The 26390-nt window shown below is 42.2% G+C and overlaps 1 protein-coding gene across 6 annotated transcripts in view; it reads left to right on the top strand.

Moving 5' to 3' along the window:
• The window catches only part of slc38a9 (solute carrier family 38 member 9), a 37873-nt gene extending 12871 nt beyond the window's left edge, over positions 1–25002 (top strand). For 5 of the 6 annotated variants that reach the window (XM_084936013.1, XM_084936012.1, XM_084936017.1 and 2 more), the window contains 5 exons: positions 1108–1214; positions 1353–1466; positions 3635–3783; positions 4225–4314; positions 8673–10424. In XM_084936013.1, the coding sequence (XP_084792139.1) occupies positions 1108–1214; positions 1353–1466; positions 3635–3783; positions 4225–4314; positions 8673–8838 (626 nt within the window). In that variant the 3' untranslated portion in view covers positions 8839–10424. Of the gene's footprint in view, positions 1–1107; positions 1215–1352; positions 1467–3634; positions 3784–4224; positions 4315–8672; positions 10425–24604 lie in introns of those variants that run through there. The other variant, XM_084936015.1, reaches the window with a different exon arrangement.
• The last annotated feature ends 1388 nt before the right edge of the window (positions 25003–26390 follow it).

The raw sequence follows: 26390 nt of genomic DNA, 5'->3' as shown, positions 1-26390 counted from the left end.
AAACGGAGGTCCATTGGCTGTACACCTATGGAGCCATGTAATAAGGCATATTATGACCACTGACAGAGCAAGTGAACATTTTATCTTCAAAGCTGATATGTAAGAAGCAGGAAAAAAGGGAAAATGTAAGGATTTTGACAAGATTTGATGAGGGCCAAATTGTGATGGCTGCATGTCTTGGTCAGAGCATCTCCAAAACTGCATCTTTTGTGGAGGTGTTGTTGGTCTGCAGTAATCAGTATTTATGAAAAGTGGCCCAGTGGTGAACGAGTGACAGGATCATGGGCAGCTAAGGTTATATACGCAGTACATTGCAGTTTTCTGCATATGGGGCATATCCTCAGATCAGCCAGAGTGCACATGCTGACACCTGTCCACTGCCAAAAGTGCCAAGAATGGGCATGTGAGATTGAGAACTAGGACATGGAGCACTGGTAGGGGTGCCCTGATCTGAGGAATCATGTTTTCTTTGACGTGGATGGCCGGGTACATGTGCGTTGCTTCATTCTGCCACCAGGATCAACTATGGGCAGGGGGTAAACCAGCAGAGGCAGTGTGATGGTTTGGCTGATGTTCTGCTGGAAAACCTTGGGTCTTGCCATCCATGTGGATGTTACTTTAATACATACCACCTACCTAAGCATTGTAGACCATGCGTACCCTTTCATAAAAACTATATTCCCTGATTGCTGCGGTGCTTTCAGCAGGACAATGTGCGTTGTCACAAAGCTAAAATGTTTCAGGAATGTTTGAGGAGAACAACAAGAAGTTTGCGGCGTTGACTTAGTTTCCAAATTCTCCAGATCTTAATTTATTCAAGTATCTGTGTGATGTGTTGAACAAGCAAGTCCAATCCATGAAGGCCCCACATTGTAATTTGCAGCAGTTGAAAAATCTGTTGCTAACATCTTGGTGCTAAATAACACAGCACACTTTCAGGGGTCTTGTGGAGTCCATGCCTTGATGGGTGAGGGCTGTTTTGAAAGCATAAGGCAGATCAACACAGTTTTAGGCAGATGGTTATGTTATGCCTGATGCGTGTGTGTCTGTGTATGTTCTCAGTTTCTTTACATTAAAGAATCCTATGTTTTAATTATGATCTTTCAGAGTTCAGATTGCTCTTCCCTCAGCTCACTGGTGTTCTCACTCTGGCCTTCTTCATTCACAACTGCATCATCACATTAATGAAGAACAACAAGGACCAAAAGAACAATGTGAGTGTTATTTATCCATGTTCTTCCAAATATTAGTACTCTTCAAATCTGGTTTTTGCTAAGTAAATTTAGATGACACAATTCAGTATCAAAAGTTTTAATTCTGATGCATCTAAGGTAAATTTGGTATGTTTTCAGGTGCGTGACCTGTCTGTGGCTTATCTTTTAGTGGGGCTAACCTACCTGTATGTTGGAGTGTTGATCTTTGCTGCTTTTCCCTCTCCTCCTCTTTTTAAAGACTGCATTCAGCCAGTAAGATTTTCACTTTATTGTTATTTTTAAATAATTTTTATGTATGCATTTTTTTTTTCACCATATGAAAAATGCTCATATTTTCCCTATACCCATTACCACTTAAAGATGCAAGTAAACCCTTCGATTTAATAACCGATTAAATGTCTTTTGGCAGCAGCAATCTCAGAAAGTGTATTCAGGTAGCTGTGGTTCAGTACAGTGCACTACATTTAGGAAGACTATTCTTCCCTGAAATGAGTCAGCGGAAGCAGATGTTTACCATCTGTGATGTATCTGGGTAAAGGGGCCTGTTATTTTCATTGCACACCATCTACATTGGGTTATCCCTGAGCAGGGCAAAAGATGGATTGTCTTTGTTGGAAGTGAGTTTATCATAGCTTTGCTATAGTGTTGAAAGGTGTTGATCTGCTGTGTTGTTAAGTCTTTTGAGATATAGCTGGTAAAGGTAGATCATTTCTACACTAATAAACTGGGCTCAGTGGTTAACATGGTTACTACTGGACAATTTTGAAAATGTAGTCACTGTTAACAATCTATACCCATCCTTTACACCACGTTTTTACCTAAGGCAATGTCACCATGTTTGACTACAGCTGTCACACAGTAGACCTTGAACTACTGTATGACAGCTGTAGTAGTTCAAGGTTGAGAAGTGGTTTGCGTTGCTACGCTGAGCTTACAGAGGCAACAGAGCAGAAGAAAATTTCCAGTTGTAGTTACAGTCCATCCATGGGAGGACTCCTTAAATTGCTCCAATATGTATTTAAAATAAACACAGTCAATATGTTAGAAGAGAGGGACCATATGAATTGGTTGTTGTAACTTCTGACTCTAATAAGCTTTTGTTGACATAATTAACTTGCAGGGTTGCACACTTTTAATCTACTCTTTGTAAGTGGAATTGTTTTTCAGTATTACCAATTTTTTCATACATTTCAATTTGATTAATGTTAAAAACTAAGCATTCAAAATGATTTTTATGTACATAGATGATTTAAAGAGTAATCCTTCTGTTTGTTTGTTTGTTTCCGCATACTGTACACTGAAACAGTTTTGATCTGTTGGGGCATGTACATGTAGCTTTAAATGGTCTTCTGTGGTTTCTGGCATTATTTACTTTATATTTTGTGTGTATTTACTGGGAAATTCCTGAGTAGTTTCTGTGGTGTATGGGTTCCCGCTTCCATTAGGTGTGTGGTCTGAAACCATATTTAGATGAAAAGTAGAATCCATACTAAGCCAGGACCAAAGGTATCACTGCAGAGCATTGCACTGGAACGTGTTGGTCAGTATGATGTACATAACTGTTAGGATGCCTGGGTCGTTGACCCAGGGTTTTTGAGTTTATTATTATTTATAAATTCTAGTCTTTGGTTTCTTTGTTAGAGTTCTGTCTTTTGGTTTATGTCTCTGTCTTCTCTAGTCGCTCTGTCTCCCTTGTCAGCTGTATCCCCTTGTCTAGTTCGCGTCTCTGTGTATCCTTAGTTGCTATATCCCCGTGTCCAGTCAGTGTCTGTGTCTGCCCTGGTCCCACGTCTCTGTTCCCTCTGTAGTGCCTGCATGTGAGTCTGTGTCTTTTGTTCAGTCTGTGTTTTGTGTTTCCTGTTTTACTTTGAAGGTCTCTGTCTCATCTCAGTGTGTTCAGTTTACGCTTCCTTGTCTCGTCAGTTCTGATTTGCCCCAGCTGTGTTTCCCTCCTGTTACCCATTCCCTGATTGCTCCCTCTGTGTATTTAAGCCCTGTGTTTCTTTGTGTCTGTGTCGCGATCTACTGTTTACTTAGCTGTGTGTTCTGTCAGTCCTCCGGTTTAAGTTTATTTTGATTTTTTCCAGTTATGTTATATTTGAGTTTAACATTAAAACTGTTTTGAGTTCACGTTTGTCTCCGGAGTCTGCACCTTGGGTCCTATTCCTGTCTGCACACAGCCACACATAACAATAACATGGCAGTGGTTTTAATCTTGTGGCTAAATTGTGTTTATTCTGACATATCAGTCATTTTGTGTCTGTTTAGATTTAAATATGATTTGCTTTTGTTTGAACCATAACCATAAGAATTTTTTATCGGCTTGTTTCTTCATGGACATGAACATTAAAACCCCTTATTTGCTGATTTCTGGCAACCATAAGTTAGCTTATAAACACTGCACTGCTTTTCCCTCACAGAACTTCCTGGATAACTTCCCCAGCAGTGATATTATGGTGTTTGTGGCTAGGACCTTCTTGCTTTTCCAGATGATTACTGTATACCCCCTGTTGGGTTATCTGGTGCGGGTTCAGATGATGGGTCAACTATTTGGAAATCATTATCCCAGGTAAGAGTAATGCTTTTTCCATTTAACAGGAAACAAAACAATGCTGATAACTGATCATATTTCCCCCACGTTTCTTTTATTTTAAACAAAAAATGTGATCATTTCTCAATTTAAATGCTAAATTTTGTTTAGTTGTTCTGTCTGCGGTGTGAATAATCAGGCAGTTTTCTGCTGTGGGATGCACTTTGTGCTCCTGTACATAGCTGTAATAAGAGAGTTGCAGTTTCTACTCCAATTGTTATTAATTAAACAAGACTAAGAAAAGAAATGACATTGTAACCGAATAAATAAATTAATAAAAAACAAAAGCATGTTTCAGATTTCTTCATGTGGCCACTTCTTTGTGTGCCATCTCTTAACGACCTTATGATGTCCTGGGTAAACAGTAATCGATGACTTGCCTGTAAGCAATTTATAGTTTGTTATATTGTTTTTCTTTAGTTTCCTTCATGTTCTGATACTGAACATCTTAATTGTTGGAGCTGGTGTCCTGGTGGCCACATTTTATCCCAATATAGGATCCATCATACGGTAAGTATGAAATTGTTTTGCATTCACTTATGTGAAGAGAAACAGTCTAATTAGTCTTAGTTTAATAATTTAGCTTGAATAACATTTCATAAAGTAGACTGACTGTGTGGCTATGAAATTCTGTAAACATTTTGATGACATTCTTACATTATTGAGGTGTTTAATATTAAAGACTACATTGGTTATACTTGATTGAAAAATAAATGAATCAGAATCAGAATACTTTATTGATCCCTGGGGGAAATTATTTTTTTGTTACAGTGCTCCATTATAAACCAACATAAACCAACATTAACAAGACAGACAAAAAGCTAACTAAGAATAGTACAATATATATATATACATGTATGTCACTCATTAATAAATAGCTGGAAAAGAAACATGTGTAGTTGTAGCAGTAACCAGTGTGTTAAGTGGATGCGTTGTACAGGGAGATGGCCACAGGCAGGAAAGATTTCCTGTGTCGTTCAGTGGTGCTTTTCGGTAATTTCAGTCTCTCACTGAACGTGCTCCTGTGACTGACCAGCATGTCATGGAGTGGGTGGGAGGTGTTATCCAACATTGTCTTTATCTTGGACAGCATCCGCCTCTCCGACACCACCTTGAGGGAGTCCAGCTCCATCCCCACAACATTACTCGCCTTACGGATTAGTTTATTAAGTCTGTTGGCATCTGCTACCCTCAGCCTGCTCCCCCAGCATGCAACAGCATAGAGGATCGCACTGGCCACAAAGGACTCATAGAAAATCCTGAGCATTTTCTGGCAGATGTTGAAGGACCTCAGTCGCCTCAAAAAATAGAGACGACTCTGGCCCTTCCTGTAAAGTGCTGTGGTGTTTTTCGCCCAGTCCAGTTTATTTTCAATGTTTACTCCAAGGTATTTATAGTCCTCCACAATGTCAACACTGACCCCCTCGACTGAAACAGGGGTCAAGTGTTTCCTGGTCTTCCTGAAGTCCACGATCAGTTCCTTGGTCTTTGCCACGTTGAGCTGCAGATGATTCTGCTCACACCACGTGACAAAGGAGTCGACCACTCTGTCTCATCATCCCTGCTGATGCATCCAACCACCGCAGAGTCATCAGAAAACTTCTGAAGATGGCAGGTCTCTGTGCAGTGGCTGAAGTCTGTGGTGTAGAGGGTGAAGAGGAAGGGGGAGAGGACAGTCCCCTGTGGTGCCCCTGTGTTGCTGATCACCTTGCCAGACACACACTGTGGGAGACGTACATATTGTGGTCTTCCTGTCAGGTAATCAACAATCCAGGACACCAGAGAAGCATCCACCTGCATCGCTGCTAACTTATCACCCAGGAGGGTCGGCCTGATGGTATTGAAAGCACTAGAAAAGTCAAAAAACATGACCCTCACAGTGCTCGCCGGCTGGTCCAGATGGGTGTAGACACGATTGAGCAGGTAGATGATGGCGTCCTCAGTTCCGAGACGAGGCTGATAAGCGAACTGAAGGGGATCCAGATGTGGTCTTACTATGGGTCGCAGCTGGTCCAGAATGAGCCTTTCCAGGGTCTTCATGATGTGGGAGGTCAGGGCCATGGGCCTGTAATCCTGGGGGCCACTGGGACGTGGCGTCTTTGGTACAGGGACGAGGCATGATGTCTTCCACATCACTGGTACCCTCTGCAGACTCAGACTCAGCATAAACAGTTTATGAAAGACTCCACACAGCTGGGGGGCACAGGTCTTGAGGACGAGGGGACTCACTCCGTCTGGTCCAGCAGACTTGCCTGAGTGAAGTCTCCTCATTTGCATCTCAACCTGGTATTGAGTGAAGGTGATGGGTGGGGGAGGGGTGTCAGGAATCTCACAGGAGGCAACAGCGCCATGTGAAGAGAGAGGCTGGCACAGTGGTGTGGCTCTGGATTCCAGGCAGACTACAGGTGAGGTTGTGGGGGTGTGAGCAGACACTGTGGTGTCGAATCTATTGAAAAACAGATTCAACTTGTTAGCTCTATTCTCACCTCCCTCAGCTCCCCTGCTGTTGGTTGGCCTGAATCCAGTGATGGTCTTCATGCCCCTCCACACCTCTCTCATGCTGTTCTGCTGGAGTTTCCACTCCAGCTTCCTCCTGTAATTGTCCTTAGCCTCTCCGATCTTGTCCTTTAGTAACACCTGGACCTTCCTCACCTCCTCTTTATTGCCCCCTCTGAAAGCCCTCTTCTTGTTGTTGAGGAGGGCTTTGATGTCCTTAGTCACCCACGGCTTGTTATTTGGGTAACAATGAACAGTCTGAGCTGGAACAATGGAGTCGGTGCAGAAAGTTATGTAGTCTGTGATACACTCAGTAAGCCCATTGATGTCCTCTTCGTGAGGCTCACAGAGTGTTTCCCAGTTGGTCACCTCGAAACAGCCCTGTAGTTCCGCTAAGGCCTCCTCTGACCACCTCCTAACAGTCCTCGTGGTCACAGGTTCCCTCCTCACAATTGGCACATAGCGGGGGGTGAGGTGAATCAGGTTATGATCTGACCTACCAAGTGGGGGGAGGGAGGAGGAGCTGTATGCATTCTTGACATTAGCATACAGTAGGTCTAGAATTTTTTCTCCCCTGGTGGGACAGTCCACATATTGTCTGAATGTTGTTAGTGTATTGTCCAGTGATACATGGTTGAAGTCACCCGAGATCACAATAAAGGCACTCGGGTGCTGAGTCTGTAACCGGGCTATGGCAGAGTGGATAGTGTCACATGCAGCTGTGGGGTTAGCAGAGGGAGGAACATAAACAGCCACCAAGATGACGTGAGAGAATTCCCTGGGTAGATAATACGGCCTGAGTCCAACAGCACACAGTTCAATGTCCGGGCAACAAATCCTTTCTTTGATTGTTATGTTGGCAGGGTTACACCACCGGTTGTTAACTAAAACAGCAAGCCCACCTCCTTTCCGCTTACCGCTAGCGATGCTGTCCCTGTCCGCCCGAACAGTGTGGAAGCCTTCCACGGAAGCATTCTCATCGGGAATGTCCTGGTGCATCCATGATTCGGTGAAACACATCAGGCTACACTCTCGGTATTCCCTCTGACTCCGTACCAGTGCTGAGAGCTCGTCGATTTTATTCGATAACGACCGCACATTTCCCATTACGATAGACGGCAGACACGGTTTATACCTCCTCCTCGCTTCGAGCCTCCGCTGTCTCACCGTCTCCTTCTTTCTTCTCTTCTGTCTTTGACCTCTGCGTCCCCGATGTGTTTTCCTCCAAATTTCAGCTGGTACTTCTGCGGGCCTGGCCAGCGAGCCGGCCGGCATCAGGGCGATCAGCTGATCTCTGGAGTAAACAGTCCGTGAGTGTAGGAGATGTGCCGCAGTCCCGTTCCTTGATAAAAGTAACAGTTCCACGACCACCAGAAGAACAAAAACTCTCTCAATCCACATGATTGAGTAAAAGATAATAAACGGATGAAAATACAAGTCAGAAAAAAAAGAATACGTAAGAAAAAAGAGCTAAACTAAGAGAAAAAGCAGGAGCGACTGTAACAGGCTGCACGCTGGTTGGCGCATGCGCACTGTTGAAATAGATGAAATAGATTGTTATAATAATGGCAATAAGTGGATGATTAACGTAATAAAGTAAAATTCAATAAACAGATATTTGTATTTTTGAAAAATAGTCACAGAATAAGCAGTTCCAATTGTTGTCATACCCTCAAAGCGCTTTGGGTATAAAGTAGAACAGCACTATATAAGAATCAGTCATTTTACCCTGAAGTTAATTTACAGATAATAAAAGGCTAAAAAAAAAAAAAAAAGGTCATTATAATATAAAAATGAACAATAAAATCAAGGCATAAATGGTATGAAAAATGTGACAGTCGATAAATAAAATAATAAATAAATAAAACTATTCTGGTAGTTCCAGGTTTGAATTAGAATTGAATGTCTTAGTTATTTATATGTATTTGAACAAAGTTCAAGATTCTGAGAAAGGCAGACCACTGAGTTGTAAAATATTTGCAGTTACATTTATGTCCTGTCTAAAAAGAAAAAAGAAAATTACAGTATGCCCCGTGGATATGTAGATATAAGGTATAGGTATAATTATGCATCTAAGATGTTTTGTGCATAAACTGAATTAGAAAGTATGTTTTTATCTTTCTTTGAAACTTTTTACTTTAAAACAAACAACGACTAAATGGCAATCAATACGCCAGGGTTTGAATCAGTGGCCAAAAGGTAAACCTGTGTTAGCATGGAAGTTCATCCTTACCTATGCAAAGAAGAAAAGAAACAAAGTTTAATCTAAATTCAAGTATGTTTCCTTTTTTTGTTGTGGCCATTGTTGTTTGGCATACCAGTTGGCTCCTTGTAATGGTGTAGTGGTTTTAACTTTGTGTTCCTCTTTGCAGGTTTTCTGGAGCAATTTGTGGATTGGCTTTAGTGTTTGTATTTCCTGCATTAGTCCACATGATCACCCTGAGACGGCAGGGGATGCTGAGGTGGAAGACAGCAATTTCCCACAGTTTACTAATCTTACTGGGTGTGGCCAACCTGGTGGCTCAGTTTTTCATGTAGAAGTGGCTAGTTAATCTTTCAGAATTAAGATTAATAAATATGAAGAAGAATTCAGCTGGCAACCTGACATTATTTGAAGAAACTTTAAGTGTGAAAGGCAGATGAATCAAATCAGCTACTCAGATTAATGTTTGTGTTTGTGGTAGTTAAATTTCCTATCACAAGAAGTTACAGTTGAATATTAGGGCAGTAATACAGTTTAATAACAGGAATTCTGTGTTTTTGTTCGGCATACATTCATTTTTATTTTCTTCATGTTATCCAGCCTTTTTTTCTGCCCTGCTAGTCGTATACCATATTCTAAACTGTGTTGAAACACAGATGTTTCAGATGGGTGTGAGCATTTTGTTAATGGGTTTATGGTTACCGTACATATTTTTTTTTGGCAACAGTTTCCTTGGAAAAAGCCAAGGGCGCACTTTATTCAAAACTAAAACAGAACCGGTCAGAATTAAACTGGATCTAGTGGGAAAAAAATTGAAAATTTAACAGGTGAAGATCTATAAATATTCACTCTGTGTAGGCCAAAGTGATGTGGACACAATTACTAGTCCAATTGAATAACATTAGCTCCCTATAGTTCCTCAACTGTAACTTGATAGAGCTGGGTTACAGCAGTCACAGTTATATCTTGCTGATGGTAACTATCAAGTATTGACTTGCTATTTTTTTTTTTTAAATTATAAATAACATCTGGCCCAACCATAGGATAATTAATTGCTGTCTTGATTTGTTTTAAATATATACTATATTTTACTAATGGTTGGATAGCTAAAGGGATGATGTACGAGGAAAGAGTCTGTATTAACTTTAGTTTTCACGTTATTTTTAATCATCAGTATCAGTGTGAAAAATAATTTTGGTTTGAGGCAAATTTTAGTACTGTGGGCATTATTATCTGTAACATTGCATTCACTGAGGTCACATGGGGATCAAGATGCACCATGGTAAAAAAGCAAGCAATAGCTCAGTATTAATAATTCTTATAGCAGGGTAATATTAAACTATTAATAACTAGTTTTGCCTCATAGGCATCTTTGTATGTTACCCATGCCCATAGTTTTTGGCCCCTTCTTTCACATTTTAGTCTAATATGTTTCAGCCATAACAATTGTTGATACAAGCTATTACTTGGTTTATACCTTGGTATTTCTCATGCTATTATGTGAGTATTGCAACGTTTAGACATTACAGCAGTATTATCATGTTAATACTGAGCTGTTATTAAGTCCTGTCATAATAGTGAACAAAATTATAAATATCAATGTGGTGTTTTCAGATTGGTTCAGAGTGATTTCCCTTTCCACACAGCAAAAATGAACAGAAATGTTGGGTGTGAGGGAAGATAAGGTGCTGCGAAAGTCACCTGTACAAATCAGTCAAACTTTTTAGGTGTTTGGTTTATTTTATTATTATTATGAGGTTTTTGTGGGGTTTTTTTTCCTGTAGCCCACAAACCAAAATCTGATTTATTTTTCTCCACACTTTGTATTATTTTATCATCTTTAAATGGATACAGCTGAAGACTTTTTTTTTCTACCAGTTTACGCTAAATAAAGCTTAATTGAAATTACTTTTTCTTTGAACCAAGTACACTTTCCATTCATTTTGTTTCGGTTATCTAATTCAGAGTTGCAAGGGGGGGGGGGGCAAACCTATTACAGTTGTTGTAGTTAATCTAAAATGGTATAGTAAGTAAATATGTTTACTGTAAATAGTTGGCTAATAATTGATTCTGTCGCCCTCTATACACATACAGACACACACACAAGTCATTAAAGTGCAAGGCAGATGTTATGATTTCATACTGTTACCCATTTGTATCTATTCAGTTATTACCCGTTCACCTGAGTCTAGTAACTGAGGATGATGAAATCATCCATTGCTAAAGAATGAAGTCAGCTGTGATTTGGTGTTTCCTTTTTGAGAAAAATCCTCCCCAGTGTCTCCCTCTCGTCGCTTCTCTATTCATTCATCCAGTCTGTCATTCTAAAACTATGGTACATGGGCTCCCTCTAGTGGTACGCGGAAAGTCCCCCCCCCCAAAAAAAACAAAAAAACAATGTAAGATTAAATAATGTTCTGATTGATGGATTTCTGAAGATGTACAGTACAGTGGCCCCTAGAGACAAAGCACGTACAAACTCCAAAGCACGTGCAAACTCCAAAATTTGTATGTGCTTTGGAGTTTGTACATGCTTTGTCTCTAGGGGCCACCGTAGTACAGCTCTACAGAAAACTAAACAGTAGTAAGGTTTGTAGGGTTACTGAAGCTGGGCTAGCCGGTATATAAAGGTGTGCTACGTGATCACTAACTACACAGCTATGGTTGGCATAATATAAACACATTAGCACACTGAAGCTGGAGGATTCAAGATTCTTTATTCGTCACATGCATAGTTATACAAGTATAACATGCAGTTAAATGTAACCTGACATGCTCCTCGACATGTGCAAAAGGGGGAGAGAAGAAGAACGTAATACATTATATACATTAGGTGAATGTGCAGTAGTAGCATTGTATGCAGCAAGCAGGTGAATTCTGTACATTAAGTGAATTAAATAAGAATAGAAAATCTGAACGTTTTACAAAATAGACAATATTAACATATTTAAAATTAACACAGGGACTTCCACAGCCTTTTCAACAGCGCTGCGGACGGGGGGGCAGTGTTTTGGAAATGACAGTCTTCACTAGTGGGGATAGTTACAAAGCTTTCTTCGTTATGAATTAGCATACTTTTTTTTTTGTTTTTTTTTTATTACTTAGTTTTTAATAAAGGTTTTACATATTTTTACAACAGAAAAGGAAAACAACAAACAACCAAAAACAACAATAACAAAACAAGCAGTCGACTGAAAAGCACAGCTTTTTCCCACAAAGCAATTCTGGCAGTGAGAACATGACTTTATATTCATGAATTGACAGCACATCTACAGATGTAAGAGCAGCCTAGGAGAGGCATGCAGAAGTTTATATAGATGTGAGTAGGCACAAACAGGAGAAAGAAAAAATAAATTTAATTACAAAAAAACCAAACAACATTCGAATTTCGGATATATTTCAACCACTTGTCCCATCTTGTGGTATAAATATTAGCTTGCAGCCTTAACAAAAAGGTAAGTTTTTCCATTTTATGAATCTCCTCAACAACGCTCAACCAGTCGTCCAAAACAGGGGGGTCAGTACAGAGCCACTTACGAGTAATTGCTTTTTTTGCTGCAGCAGTAAGAATCTTCAGGAGATATTTGTCATTGCTTGTTAATTCTTCAGGTAGGTCTCCTAAATAAAATGTTATGACAGGCCGTTGTTTTGATTTAAAGCCTATAGTCTGTTCTATCTTTGATATAACATCTTCCCAAAATTTAGAAAGTTTTCGACACGACCAGAATATGTGGGTATGGTTTGCAACAGTTTCCCCACAGCTCCTCCAGCATGAAGAATTTCCCCGTGTTTGTTGTTTTGGTGTTATGAAAAATCGTACCAGGTTTTTCCAACTAAATTCTCGCCAGTATGCAGAGGATGAGGTTGAAATGGCAGTCTCACACATATTGTCCCATTGCTCAGAAGTTATAACTGAGGACAACTCTCTCTCCCATCTTTCCTTTATATAATCTGTTGAAGTTCCCCTACTTTTCAATATGCCCTGGTAGAGTTTAGAGATAACTGACTTACATCCCTTATAGTATGTTTGTAAAATCAGATTAATTATTTCATTGGATTGTGTATTAATTTCTTTAGTCACTTTTGAGGACAAATACTGCCGTAATTGTAGGTATCTGAAAAAATCACTTTTTCCTAGCTCGTATTTTTCTTGTAATGTTTGAAAACTTTGCAGGCCATTCTTATCCAGTATTTTACAGTATACATTAATGCCTTTATGTGACCAGTTCTTAAATTGTAAATCCAATTGGTTTGGTTTTAACTCAGAGTCATAAGCTACCCACTTAAGTACTTGAATGTGGTTCCTTAGATTTAGTTCTTTCACTAACTCAAACCAGATAAGCAATGTAAAAGATGCGAAAGGGTTCAGTTCTTTCTGGTAGGCTGTTGCCAGCTTCTGATCTCCTATCAAGGCTTGTATTGGAATGACCCCACACATATTCTCAATGTCTTTCCATCGTGCCCCATAAGTGTCATCACACCATTGTATAATTATTTTGAGTTGAGCAGCAAGGTAGTAATCTCTGAGACTTGGGAGGGAGAAGCCACCTTTATCTTTATGGATTAATAATGTGCTATATTTAATTCTAGGTTTCCGCCCCCTCCAAATAAATCGAGATATTTGTTTGTCCCAGTCATGGAACTGAGATTTGGGGATTTTGATAGGTAGAGACATAAACAGATACAGTAGTCTGGGTAGGACTGACATTTTAATGACCTCCATTCTCGCACTAAAATCAAAAACAAGTGTTGACCATTGAGTGAGGTCCTCTTTAATCTTTTGGCTCACGGGCTCAGTTTTTTTTATACAAGTCATCTAACGATTTAGTCAGCCATACTCCTAAATATCTAATTGCTTTCAGAGACCAATCAACAGAAAAACATTTTTTAACCTCACTCGACGGGCTATAGTTAAAACTTAAAATTTGTGTTTTTCCTATGTTGAGTTTGTAACCAGAATACATCCCAAACCTTCCCAGCAAATCTAAAAGGGTCCGGATGGACTGGTCTGGATTTGACAAGTACAAAAGGACATCATCAGCATATAAGGCTATTTTGTGTTCTCTTGAATTAACTACGACCCCATGAATACTATTATTTTCTCTTATTGCCTGTGCTAAAGGTTCAATGTAAAGAGCGAAAAGAGCCGGAGACAAGGGACAACCTTGACGAGTAGATCTTTCCAACTTTATACGGTCCGTGACTCGTCCATTCTTGATTCTCGCAGTAGGCATTGAATATAATGTCTTAATACTGTTAATGGAGTTTTCAGCAAAACCAAATCTTTCTATGACCAAAAACAAATACGTCCAGCTGACGCAATCAAAGGCCTTTTTGGCATCCAGACTAATTAGTACCGCTTTATGATTATTTTCTCTTACATTATTGATTATGTGGAGAGAGCGTCTTATGTTGTCTTGGGTTTGCCGGCCCCCAACAAATCCAGTTTGATCTTCATCAATCAAATCTGGGATGAACGAGTTTAGCCTATTAGATATAATTGAGGCGTAAAGCTTATAATCTTGGTTTAGGACTGATATCGGCCTATATGAGCGGCACAGCATTTTGTTCTTACCGTCTTTAGGTATAATTGTTATGATCGCCTCAGACCATGATGGGGGGGTGGACATATTCTCTAATGTCCAGTTCAATGACCTTAGCAAAACTGGAAGCACCTCCACCTCAAATGCCTTATACCACTCAGCCGGCAGGCCGTCTGTACCTGGTGTTTTGTTATTTTTTAGTTTCTTTAAGGCCATTTTCAATTCTTCTTTCTGAATCTGTTTGGTTAGGCATTTATTTTGACACTCACCAATTGATGGCAAATCTAATTAATTAAGAAACATTTTATATCTTCTGTATTGGCTTGTGCAGGTTGTGCGTATAACATTTTGTAATAGGTTTGGAATGCGAAGTCAATTCCTTCCAGGTCACTTTGTAATTTCCCAGTTTGGGGATCAAGGACTAGCATACATGTTTTTATTGAACATTTGAAGAACCAGCAAAAAGAAAACAGAAACTCTTGTAGAGGACATAAAGTCAGAGATAAAAACAACAAGGAGCAGGTGAATCTAGTACAGGTAGAGGTGCAAAAACCCACAGAGCTCAGCAGCCACCGCAACAAATTCTGGATCCTTTGCTTTTAGTTAGCATTAGCAGCACATGCTGCGTCCGATGTGAAAGGACCTTTATGCTGCACACTGTGACTCACAGCAATGGTACCGGGTCAGCCCTGACTTTGTGTTAAACTAATCCTAAAGTAATAATGGTATTTCTAACCACTGATATACCACAACTTTATCCTTTCAACAGCTACTGAAAGTTAGGGGACCTAGCTTCTATCGGATATTTACATAGAGATCCTCCAGCTTCAAACTGTATTATCCTTCAAGGACCTGCAGTTCAAAAAAGCGCCCCTCCGACAGAAGTTCAGCATGACTTGTCCAAGGTTCGCTTTATTTATGAACACGTTTTTTGTTTTTTTTTTCCCATTCGATAAAAGTTAATATGAGGGTTCGCGATGGTTAGGAACAAACGCAATTGCATGGTAGAATTCTGTAAAGAGACCAAACTTCAGTCAGGAGAATTACTGAGGTAATCCATCCACAATACAAGGTTAGTCATTAACATACTGCTGCATGGGCTGGGCTATAGTTACACCATAAGGTTTTAAAAACTGAGCTTTTAAATAAACAGGGGTACAAAAACAGAGAGGGATAAATGATTGAAATGCAGTGAGTGTGATGCAATACGGCAGCGCTATTATAGCGGTTTGTTATGGCATGGAGATTTATGGAGCATGCTGTGAACTTGGCTAACATTACTTAGCAGTAATATGAGTTACTTTACTCAAGTGAAAGCTTTAAACATTAGCCCAATACATAGCTAGCCAACTTAAGGCTTTACGACGGACCCAGAGTCTCCATTTCAACTTTTGTCACAACTATTGACTTCAAACTATATACCAGTTTTTAAATTGTGTTGATAGGCCATGTAAAACCAGAGTTATGATCAAAAGTATACGTAATGTTTTTTCCTGAATAAAACAGGCATTTACTACTGGAAGACGCGGTAAAAACGGCGTTTTCTTAGGACAGCGCTAGCAAACACTCTCTGCTTGTGAGCAAAAAAGGAAAAAAAAACACCCTTCCTTATTTGTGTTAAACAATCAAAAATATATATGGAAACGTGGCATTTTGTTGTTTAGGAAGAGGGGGAAGTTTTAGGAGTGAGCGAGCGAAAGAAAGAGTGAAAGTGAGTTTTCACAGGTGAGAGACTTGTGAAGTTTACCGTGTTTGGAGTCTCAAGTTAGTGTGTTGTCTTGTGTAGTTAGTGTGTAGTGTGGTTGTTGTTTTGTACTTACTTACTGTACATGATGTTATTAGTAGAGCAGGGCGATATGACCAAAAATATTTATCACGATATACATTTGAAAATTTGCGATAACGATATAACTGACGATATAATTGACACTAGACAAAATACTTTACAAGTCCACAACTTTATTAGTGGAAAAAAAAAATCAATGTATTTTCACTTAAACAAGCAGCTGTTTTTTATGTGGATTAAAGCTATATAAAAATTTAACAGTGCAAATGCAAATTCCTTGCTGACAGTTTAACCAAAGGGCATTTCCAGTGGAAATTGGCCGACATATCCTCAGCATAACCATGTATAATATCCACAAAACTTAAAATGAGATTATACACACACAGTACGGTAATATTATGTTGAAGCACAGTACGTATCACTCTGCGAGGCTCCTGCCTACAATAGCCGTAATGCTCTGACAATCCATCAAGCAGTGCGGCTTCGTAGCTTAGCAAAGTCGTACTAAAACATTTGACAGATTTTCAAGCGCCGTGTACCACATAAAATCGTTTGGAGGTTAGTAAACACAACCGGAATTCATACATAAGGCACACCGGATTATAAGGGGCACAGTTGATTTTCAGAAAAATCAAAGGATTGATTTTAAGTGTGCCGTATTTTTCGAAAAACACGGTAATAACGACGGCCCGCTAGCATGCGCTACCAAAAATAGTGTTTTGTTGTGTATCTGACGGACGAAAGCTAAACCAGTTCCACACCACTGAAGTTGCAGCATTTTTACAAACCAATTCTGGTTCATCCGTTTCATTCAACGATCCGCTTTCGCCCTTCTCATTTTTCCGCCATGTACATATGAAAACAAAGGCACTGCGCATGCGCGATATTTAATTTTCTTATCGTTGCCCAACATTATACCAGTATTACCGTGAACGGTATGATATGGCCCAGCCCTAGTTATTAGCACGAACACTTTAAAGGTGATCATTTAGGACTTCAGCAATAATACAGACAGCAATGTAGTTAAACATCTTACAATTAGTTTTATTGGGAATTAACTTAAAAAACAAACAAACATCTGTCTCCTATTTTTTTGTTTCATACAGGAAAGAAACATCAATATCTGATGAGTAAACTTAATATTTTCTTTTTTCTTTTTTTCAACAGAAGATGACTACCTCTAACAAGTTGATTTGTTCACATTTGTACATCTTAAATTTTTAAGTGAAATATGTGTTTTGAGTTTACTATATGTATCTAAGACAGGGGTGGGCAATCTCAGTCCACGAGGGCCGGTGTCCCTGCAGGTTTTAGATCTCACCTTGGGTCAACACACCTGAATCACATGATTAGTTCGTTACCAGGCCTCTGGAGAACTTCAGGACATGTTGAGGAGCTAATTTAGCCATTTAAATCAGCTGTGTTGGTTCGAGGACACATCTAAAACCTGCAAGGACACCGGCCCTTGTGGACTGAGATTGCCCACCCCTGATCTAAGAAAACCTTTTCCTTTTGCAGTATTTTTCTGTGGTGCGTTTGTCTATGTTATAACAAAGGGGAACAAAGGTGTTTAAGTTCACCTAGGATGATCTGTTTTAATTTTCACATGGTCTTACTGAGGTGATGTGAATTGAAGGGTGGGGGAGGTAAAATGCGATGGAAAAACTTGAAAATGGACCTTGAAAGTGAAAGTACTTGAATTTGACCCTGAAAAAGGTGTACAAACCCTGCCTGAAGTACTTTAAAAAAAAAAAAAAGAAAAGAAAAAAGTATGCAGCCATTGTACACCTTTGAACTCACAATAGTTATCCATATCTGCTTAACTATTATTTTCAGATGTCACATTAAGCCATCTACAAATCCAAAGCAAACATACATCATATCATAGTTTGTATTAAATAAATTGAGTAAAATAAATGTAATTAAAATAAATTAAAACACACTATTGATCACTTTCGATCGCAAGGTAATTACATTGGTTGCCTGATAGGAGACAATCTTTCACTACAAAGGTCTCTTGCTTCTTTAGCAAGTGAGAATAAGTAGTAAAAATGGTTTTATGGGGCTTATATGAGCTTTTATGGGGAATATAACTAAAAATACAAACTCCACAAATAAAACATACCATAAACTCATAGCTGTCAAACAAAGAAGCAAACAAAACAATACGTAAGACCAAAAAAATTACTGTAAAAGATTCAAAACAAATCATGCAAAACCAAAAATACACCCTATCCTTCCCCAGGATGACACAAATACAGAGCTTCTCTCCTGCTCCTTGAATTTAAGACAGTGCATTCTGTGAAACCATCCTGGCAACTAATGCACAGTTGTGTAGTTTGCAGTGCATTTCTATAGGTGGGCTATACAAAAATACAGTTAAGGTTGACAAGGAACTCATCATACACTGTATTTAGTTTGGATAGTTTTTCTTGAATAGTACTGATATATTCTTGTGGGATGCTCCTGGGATCCAATGTTCATAAAGACTATCAAAGTGAAGCAGAAGCAGAGTTTAAAAAAAAAAAAAACAGAAAGCATTCCCCTTTAGTATTAGTCTGCAGGTTCTTTCCCCTCCACGAGACAGCTCAGACCGTGTTGCTCCTTGTGCAAACTCATCTATGTCCCATGGTTCAGGTGCTTGTTTTATGTTAGATACTTTAGACTGTGTCTGAGGTTTTCTCTTATAAACAGTGTAGTTAATAACTTTGCCCTAAAACACACAGAAAAAAGGCTAAACTGTGGCGGACCACCAGGTGGCTCCACTCACACCCAAGTTGAAGGGAAGTGCTGGGGTGGAGATTTTGGCGCTTACTATATGTGAGGTTCTGAGAGTCAGTGAATAAAGTTGGAGTGAGACACTGAGACCTCTCCTGTCATTATTACATACCTCCACATTGGTGACCCCTGTAGCGAACATGCTAAGGCTCGACGACGAAGCCAGCCTAGAGGCATCGGCTGCCGCCGGACTTTCACCACCGCCGATGGCTGCGTTTGCTGTGGCACTTAAATTGCCGGATTTTTGGCTTCACGATCCTCCTTCATGGTTCGTGCACGTAGCAGCTCAGTTTGCTCTTCGTGGAGTTTCAGCCGACGATACTAAATACCACCATGTGGTAGCCTCACTTGACCCGCTGTCAACCCGCCGCGTGATGACTCTCCTCCGGGACCCCCCAGCCCAAGGCAAGTACGCCGCCCTCAAGGCGCTGCTGCTGCGGCGTTACTCTCTCTCTGATGCTGAGCGGGCCGAGAAACTCCTTTCCCTCGCGGGCCTGGGCGACGGCACCGCTCTCGAGCTCATGGAGAGCATGCTGTCCTTGCTGGGCGCGGATGACGGAGGATTTCTATTCACCCACCTCTTTCTCCGACAGCTGCCGGCTCCAGTGCGCGCTGGCCTTGCCAACTCCCCGCTATTGGCCACGAAGGATTACCGCTCCCTTGTGGAAGAGGCGGATCGCATCCTCCTGGCTACCAGGAGTTTCGGCGTCCAGGCGATTGTTCAGGACTCACCAGCGTTTTCCCCCGCCCCCTCACCGATGCTCCAGGGGCCCTCCGACTCATCCACGGTGGCCGGAATCGCTGCACGGCGGCACCGCGGAAAAGGGCTTTGCTTTTATCACCAGCGTTTTGGAGCGAAGGCACGGCGCTGTCTCCCGCCTTGCAGTTTCCAGACCCAGGGAAACGGGCATGTCAGCGCTCTGTAACAGCTGCAACCGCTGGCAACAAGGAAAGGCTGCTTTTCTTAGAGGACTCACGCTCGGGGAGGCGTTTCCTGGTGGACTCCGGCTCACAGAAGAGCCTTCTTCCCCCGGCTGGCTCGGACATGCTAGCTGAGGGCTGCGGGCCATTGCTAACAGCGGCTAATGGCTCTCCCATCAAAACCTTCGGTGAAAGGTTGGTGACTGTTTGCTTTCATGACCGTGACTTTCAGTGGAACTTTGTTGTTGCTGCTAGCTCTGTGCCTATAATAGGCGCTGATTTTCTTTGTGCTCACGGACTGCTGGTTGATCTTGCTAACAGACGTTTAATTGATGCTGTGTCATTTTCCTCATTGCCCTGTTTGACTTGGGGTGCTCAGCCCGTGGTGCATGCTAACTCAGTAGATTCGGGTGACGTTTTTCAGTGTTTGCTTTCTGAGTTTCCCTCACTCACTGTCCCCACTTTCTCGAGCACGGTGACGAAGCATGGGGTGGAGCATTACATAACTACAGTAGGGCCCCCGGTGTTCGCGCGTGCGCGCGCGCGCCTCGACCCTGCCAAACTGGCTGTCGCTCGGGAAGAATTTGCCACCATGGAGCGTCTGGGCATCGTGCAGCGTTCGAATAGTGCCTGGGCTTCCCCGTTACACATGGTGCCTAAATCTGATGGTCGGTGGCGACCTTGTGGGGATTTCCGCCGTCTTAATAATGTCACGGAGAACGATCGTTATCCCATTCCCCACATCCAAGATTTTTCCGCCCATCTTGCGGGGACCTCGGTTTTTTCGAAGATCGATTTGGTACGGGGATATCACCAGGTTCCCGTGCGCGCGGAGGATGTCCCCAAAACCGCCGTAATTACACCTTTCGGCCTTTTCGAGTTTCTGCGCATGCCGTTTGGCCTGAAAGGTGCCGCCCAAACCTTCCAGCGGTTGATGGACTCGGTCTTGCGCGGGCTGCCCTTTGTTTTTGTATATCTTGATGATATACTGGTGGCCAGTATAGGAGCAGCACATGTTCCATCTGCGTCAGGTTTTTCAGCGTTTGGCGGAGCATGGACTAATTATTAATCCGTCTAAATGCCAGTTTGGGTTGCCGGTTCTCGATTTCCTTGGGCACCGTATTTCCGCCGAGGGTGCGGTTCCGTTGCCTGACAAAGTCCGAGCTGTTTCGGAATTTCCGCGTCCCACGAATGTTAAGGCACTGCAGGAATTTTTGGGGATGGTGAATTTTTACAACCGTTTTCTCCCCAGAGCGGCACATCTGCTGAAGTCCCTTCATGGGGCGTTAAAAGGTAAGAAAGCTAATGACTCCGTTGACTGGTTTCCGGAAAGCATCCAAGCGTTTTCTGATGCTAAGTCAGCGTTAGCTAATGCTGCCCTTCTGGCCCACCCATCCCCCTCAGCGCCGATTGCGTTGACCACCGATGCGTCGGACATAGCGGTGGGTGCGGTGCTGGAACAGCGAATCTCGGGTGTCTGGCAACCGCTCGCCTTTTTCAGCCGTACGCTGCGTGACAGCGAACGCAATTACAGCGTTTTTGACAGGGAGCTACTGGCGCTCCACCTGGCGACTCGTCATTTCCGTTTTTTTCTCGAGGGTCGTCACTTTACCGCATATGTGGACCACAAACCCTTGACGTTTGCAATGTCCAAGGTTTCTGATCCATGGAGTGCACGCCAGCAGCGCCAGTTGGCAGCCATTTCTGAGTTTACCACGGACATTCGGCACGTGGCTGGTAAATCCAATCATGTGGCTGACTGTTTGTCCCGTGCGCTGGTTTCTCCCGTCTTTCTCGGCATAGACTACTCCACCATGGCTGCCGATCAGAGCGGTGATCCGGACATCCTCGCGCTTAAATCCACCCAGACGGGCCTCATATTGGAGGACAGACCCGTGCAGGACGGTGGTCCCCTCCTCGTCTGTGACGTTTCCACCGGCCGCCCTCGCCCAGTGGTTCCCGTTTCCTGGCGTCGTCAAGTTTTTGACTCGGTACATGCTCTCTCTCATCCGGGGGTCCGGGCCTCTGTTAAACTGGTCAGCTCTAAATTTGTTTGGCCAGGCCTTCGCAAATCTGTTAAGTAATGGGCGTCGGCGTGCATTCCCTGCCAGCGTGCGAAGGTTCATAAACACACCAAAGCGCCCATGGAGCCGTTCTTCATACCCGGCAAACGTTTCGATCATGTGCATGTCGATCTGGTGGGTCCTCTGCCGCAGTCACAAGGTTTTACGCACCTTTTGACTGTTGTTGACCGGACCACCAGGTGGCCGGAGGCGGTCCCCCTGGCGTCCACTACCGCAGCAGTGGTGGCCAAGGCGTTTTTGTCAACCTGGGTCTCGCGTTTCGGCCCACCCGCGGACATTACGTCAGACAGAGGCCCCCAGTTCATTTCCGAGCTTTGGTCGGCCATGGCTGATGGACTGGGGGCTAAAGTCCACCGCACAACCGCATACAACCCGCAAGCTAATGGGATGTGTGAACGGTTCCACCGGTCGCTTAAGGCTGCTTTTCGCGCCTCCTTAAAGGATGGCAATTGGGTTGACCGCCTCCCGTGGGTTTTGCTTGGGCTGCGCTCTGCGGTTAAGGAGGATCTCGGCGCTTCCCCAGCTGAGCTAGTGTTTGGTCAGCCCCTCCGCGTGCCTGGAGAATTCTTGCCCGAAAATCCTCCTCCCTGATTCGATCCATCGGTGCTATCTCTCAACCCGCTTTTGCACTCGCTTCGGGTTCCTGGTCCGGTGCACCATTGCGTGCCTGACACTTTTGTTCCAAAGACTTTAGAGACTGCTAAGTTTGTTTTTGTCAGGCACGATGCCCACAGGACACCGCTGCGGCCGCTGTATGACGACCCATTCAGGGTTATCGAACCGGGCCAGAAACATTTTGTTTTGGATTTTGGGGGTCGAAGGGAGACTGTGTGTGTTGACAGACTTAAACCTGCACATGTTCTTCCGGACAGTAATGTAGTTCCGGCCCAGGCCCCTCGCCGTGGCCGCCCTCCTTCGATGGGGTTGACAGACTCTGGTTTTCCCCCCAGGACTACCCCCGGACCACCGGCGTTTGAGCCTCCTCCTGCCTTTCCTGCTTGCCTTCACCAGCCTCGTTCACAGGATGGACCTTCCTCTGCCTGTTCTCTCCCTCCCAGGTTCAGTCGTTCGGGTCATTTGCTTAGGCCCAGGGTCCTGGACTGAATAGAGACCTAACTGTGTGTTCGGGGGGGGTATGTGTGGCGGACCACCAGGTGGCTCCACTCACACCCAAGTTGAAGGGAAGTGCTGGGGTGGAGATTTTGGCGCTTACTATATGTGAGGTTCTGAGAGTCAGTGAATAAAGTTGGAGTGAGACACTGAGACCTCTCCTGTCGTTATTACATACCTCCACAAAACCACAATAGGTGCACATCTTTCATTCAACATTTTAAGTAATTAAAAGGATTTTAAAAACTTGAACGTGGCTTACAGTCAGTTATGGTTGACAAGGACCTTTTATAATAGCATAGAAAAATACCTTTGAATACAAATGTTCATGTTCCTTCAAATATCAGCTTACTAAAGTGTACACAAGTTCTTTAGCATACTTTTCTTCAATGACTAATGAATGAGAAACATAACGCAAATAGGAATAAATAAAAAATCTCCACCTACCTTAATATGAGTGTTGTTGTTATTAGGATATACAGAGTCCCTTGTAGTTTTTTCAGTCTTTGTGTCACTCTTGAGAGGAAAAACTTCAGTGTCTGTCTTATGGATGTCTTCATAACATACTGTTAAACTTGTGTATCTTAATGCTAAACAGTGTCTTATGTATGACTGCCATCTTGATGAGCTTCCTGGCACAAGCAGGTTAGGGAGACTTCCGGTAGGTCAGAGTTTCAATATCACTCACCGGTGTTGTGTATTTCCTTTACACTTACTGATGGATTTATTCTCTTGCTGGCTCTTCAAAATGCAACACAGTGCACAAATCTTTTAGTGCAATGTCTCAAAGCTAAAACAATCAAAGCAATGCCCAGTTTGAGAGAAAGTTGCCTTCCTGGGACATACAGTCCCGATCAAGACCACTTGAAAAATGGTTTCCCAACCACTGTGCCGCGGCACATTGGTGTGCCGTGAGAAAGGATCAGGTGCCCCAGAATGATGCAGCACTTAATAGCAATAGATTAATATTTGAAAAGAAAATGTAGTCAGTCTGACCTGGGTCCTGGAGAAAATTCTGAGCCAACTGAAGGCCCTAGCATGAATACTAAAGCAAGTAAAGTAAGAAAGCAAAAAAGGTATACTGGGGACAAACTGAACCAATTCCGCTATACCTAGTACGCAAATTATCAATATGCTTTTTTTTTTTTACATTTTTGTTTGGTGGCGTGCCGTATGATTTTTCTAATGGGAAATATGTGGCATGGCATGGCTCCAAAAGTTTGGGAAACACTGTTGTAGAGAGCATCCCTCATCACTGAAGGCCCTTGTCTGTGTGGTAATGACTGGGTTTTTCAACAGGACAACGCTACACAATGCCTGCAGGACAAGGGAGTTCTTCCAGGAGAATAACATCACTCTTTTGTACCATCCTGCATGTCCCCCTGATCTAAATCCAACTGATAACCTTTGGGTATTGTCAAGAGATATATTCTTAAACACTTCTTCAGCTGAGAGTCAGAGAGTGGAGACACACAGTTTTACTTGCATGCAAGGGCAGTCACAGAGCACTTGCACGAGAGTGAGGGCTCCGGGACTCGCCCTCTGCCACTGCCCTGGTCTTTATTTATATACAAAAGTAATACAATAGTGAATAGACAGAGGAATGTTGGTGCGTGCGTATGTTAGGTGTATGTGTGTGTGTGTGATTCTGAAGGACGCGGCCCCTCTTCTTGTTAGGGAGCGAAGATAAAAGTGTTCAGCTCTCCTCTTCCTGGTAGGAGTGAAACTGCTTGTTCAGCTATTATCGCTGTGGGAAAGAATTTATAAAACAGAAACAAGTCTTGTAGTGGACAACAGTCTAAGTCATAAAAAGGTCATCATGCAGTATTCTATCATTAAAAGCTTATACTGACTACTAAGTACAATTTTCCATTGACAGGTATGGATGGCAGAGGAAGTTTACAAAAATGGACAACAGTTCCAGACAGTGGATGCTCTTTGTGCGTCTGTCTTCACCACTTGGAGAAATTTTTCCCACTTACCTTATGGAAATGCTTGCATCAAGCATGCCAAAATGAATTTTTGAAGTGATTAACAATAACGGTGGAGCTAGTCATTACTGAGTTCATGTTTGGAACTTTGAATTCTGTTTTGGGGGGTTTATGGGTTGTTTTTGGAGTGTGGTCCTAAACTTTTGATCAGCTGTAATACAGCCTGTTTCAGTTTAAGCGTTGTTTTCAATAAATTGCATGCTCAAAAAAATGTTTTGTCTGACTCCAATTTCTTGGTGCTGCATGTCGAAGCTTTACTTGGAACCTTGTTAGGATCCAGCCACGCAAAATATGACTTTTTGCCATTTTTCAAGTGGTTTTAAACTTTTGATTGGGATTGTATAATCTCTGCCACTGGTTAGAGAAGCTGGAAGTGGAAGACTCCCAGGTGGTGCTTTGACCTAGGGAAAAACCAGCAAAGTGTAAACGCACTCTCCCAGAGATCCTGTCATACTTCATGTCCCTGCCTGGTTCCAGATCCACTTCAGCAGCAGCTGGTCCCACCATAAAGGCATGCAGTACAACCTAGTGGACTGCCGTACCATTGTAAGGGGTATTGATGGTAGGACCCTCCACCCTCTAGTGTGTACGGTGGGGTCTGAGAAAACAGAACTCAGGGACCTGCAATCTGAAATCTACTGACATCCAGTGGTGACCATTTTAAACACCGTAACGTTATCTGTAATAGCTGCATTAGTTATCTCACTGATTTAGGTTCAGTGAGTCATCTTTCTAATAAGTCTGACTTTAATTACTAAATTGAATGCTGTAAAATTGGTTATTAATGATAGCTTTGATTGGCAGTTCCTGTCATGGAGAGTGATGGGGGCAGCCTGATCCAGGTATGCCACAGGTCGTCTAACAGAGCTCCTGAGCCATCATAGGTGGATGCAGTGCCTAGCCTTGGTGGATCAATTCTGGATCCACTACATTTGAAATTAACTACCTTCACTCCACACATGGCACAAATGGCAACAGGAAAGGGATGAGTTGTTAGCGGTCTGCGTCCGTGAGACTAAACCACACGGCATACAGTATTTTACAGTAAATCCCTCACTCACATTATGGATGTGTAACTTGGATTCTTGTTCAATAAATGAGTGAACGACAGATACCTGAGTGGCAGTGGATTTTGTGGATAAGTCATTGTTCTTATTAGACAACCCTGTTGAGATTGTGGATGCATAAAGTCAGCACATTATCATCATCATTCATAGTTCAGGAGGTCAAGTCTGTCTCTCTTAAAGTGACATCCTCCATTACAAAGAGACCTGTGTATATCTGTTTAACAACTGTGCAGAGTAGAATTCCTGGGATCAGTCAGCATTTAATTTTCATAGTCATGGCTGTTTAAAAGTAAATGTGTGTCTATTTTATATTTATATTATTGTTTTTGTTTTTAAATGTAATTATTTTATCCTTTGTTTAAAAGGGCCCTGATTACAAAGCAGTATGAATTACTTATGAGTTATGGTTAAGAAAATTCAGTGTGCAGTGCTTATGCAGCTGCCAAGCATAAGTACCTCCATGCGTTTTTCTCTGTCATCCTGCAGGTTATAATGATGCAGCACCAGAATTGAACCAGGACCGGAAAACTGCCCAATCATCTCATTTTTGCAGCTCTTCATTTTTAAAAAACACAACTAAATTCAAAGTTTATACTAGATAATAGCT

This window comes from Perissodus microlepis, chromosome 7 (assembly GCF_051167445.1).
Source record: "Perissodus microlepis isolate ML-2025 ecotype Zambia chromosome 7, ASM5116744v1, whole genome shotgun sequence".
Taxonomy (NCBI): domain Eukaryota; kingdom Metazoa; phylum Chordata; class Actinopteri; order Cichliformes; family Cichlidae; genus Perissodus; species Perissodus microlepis.
This window is presented reverse-complemented; position numbering and strand designations above follow the sequence as displayed.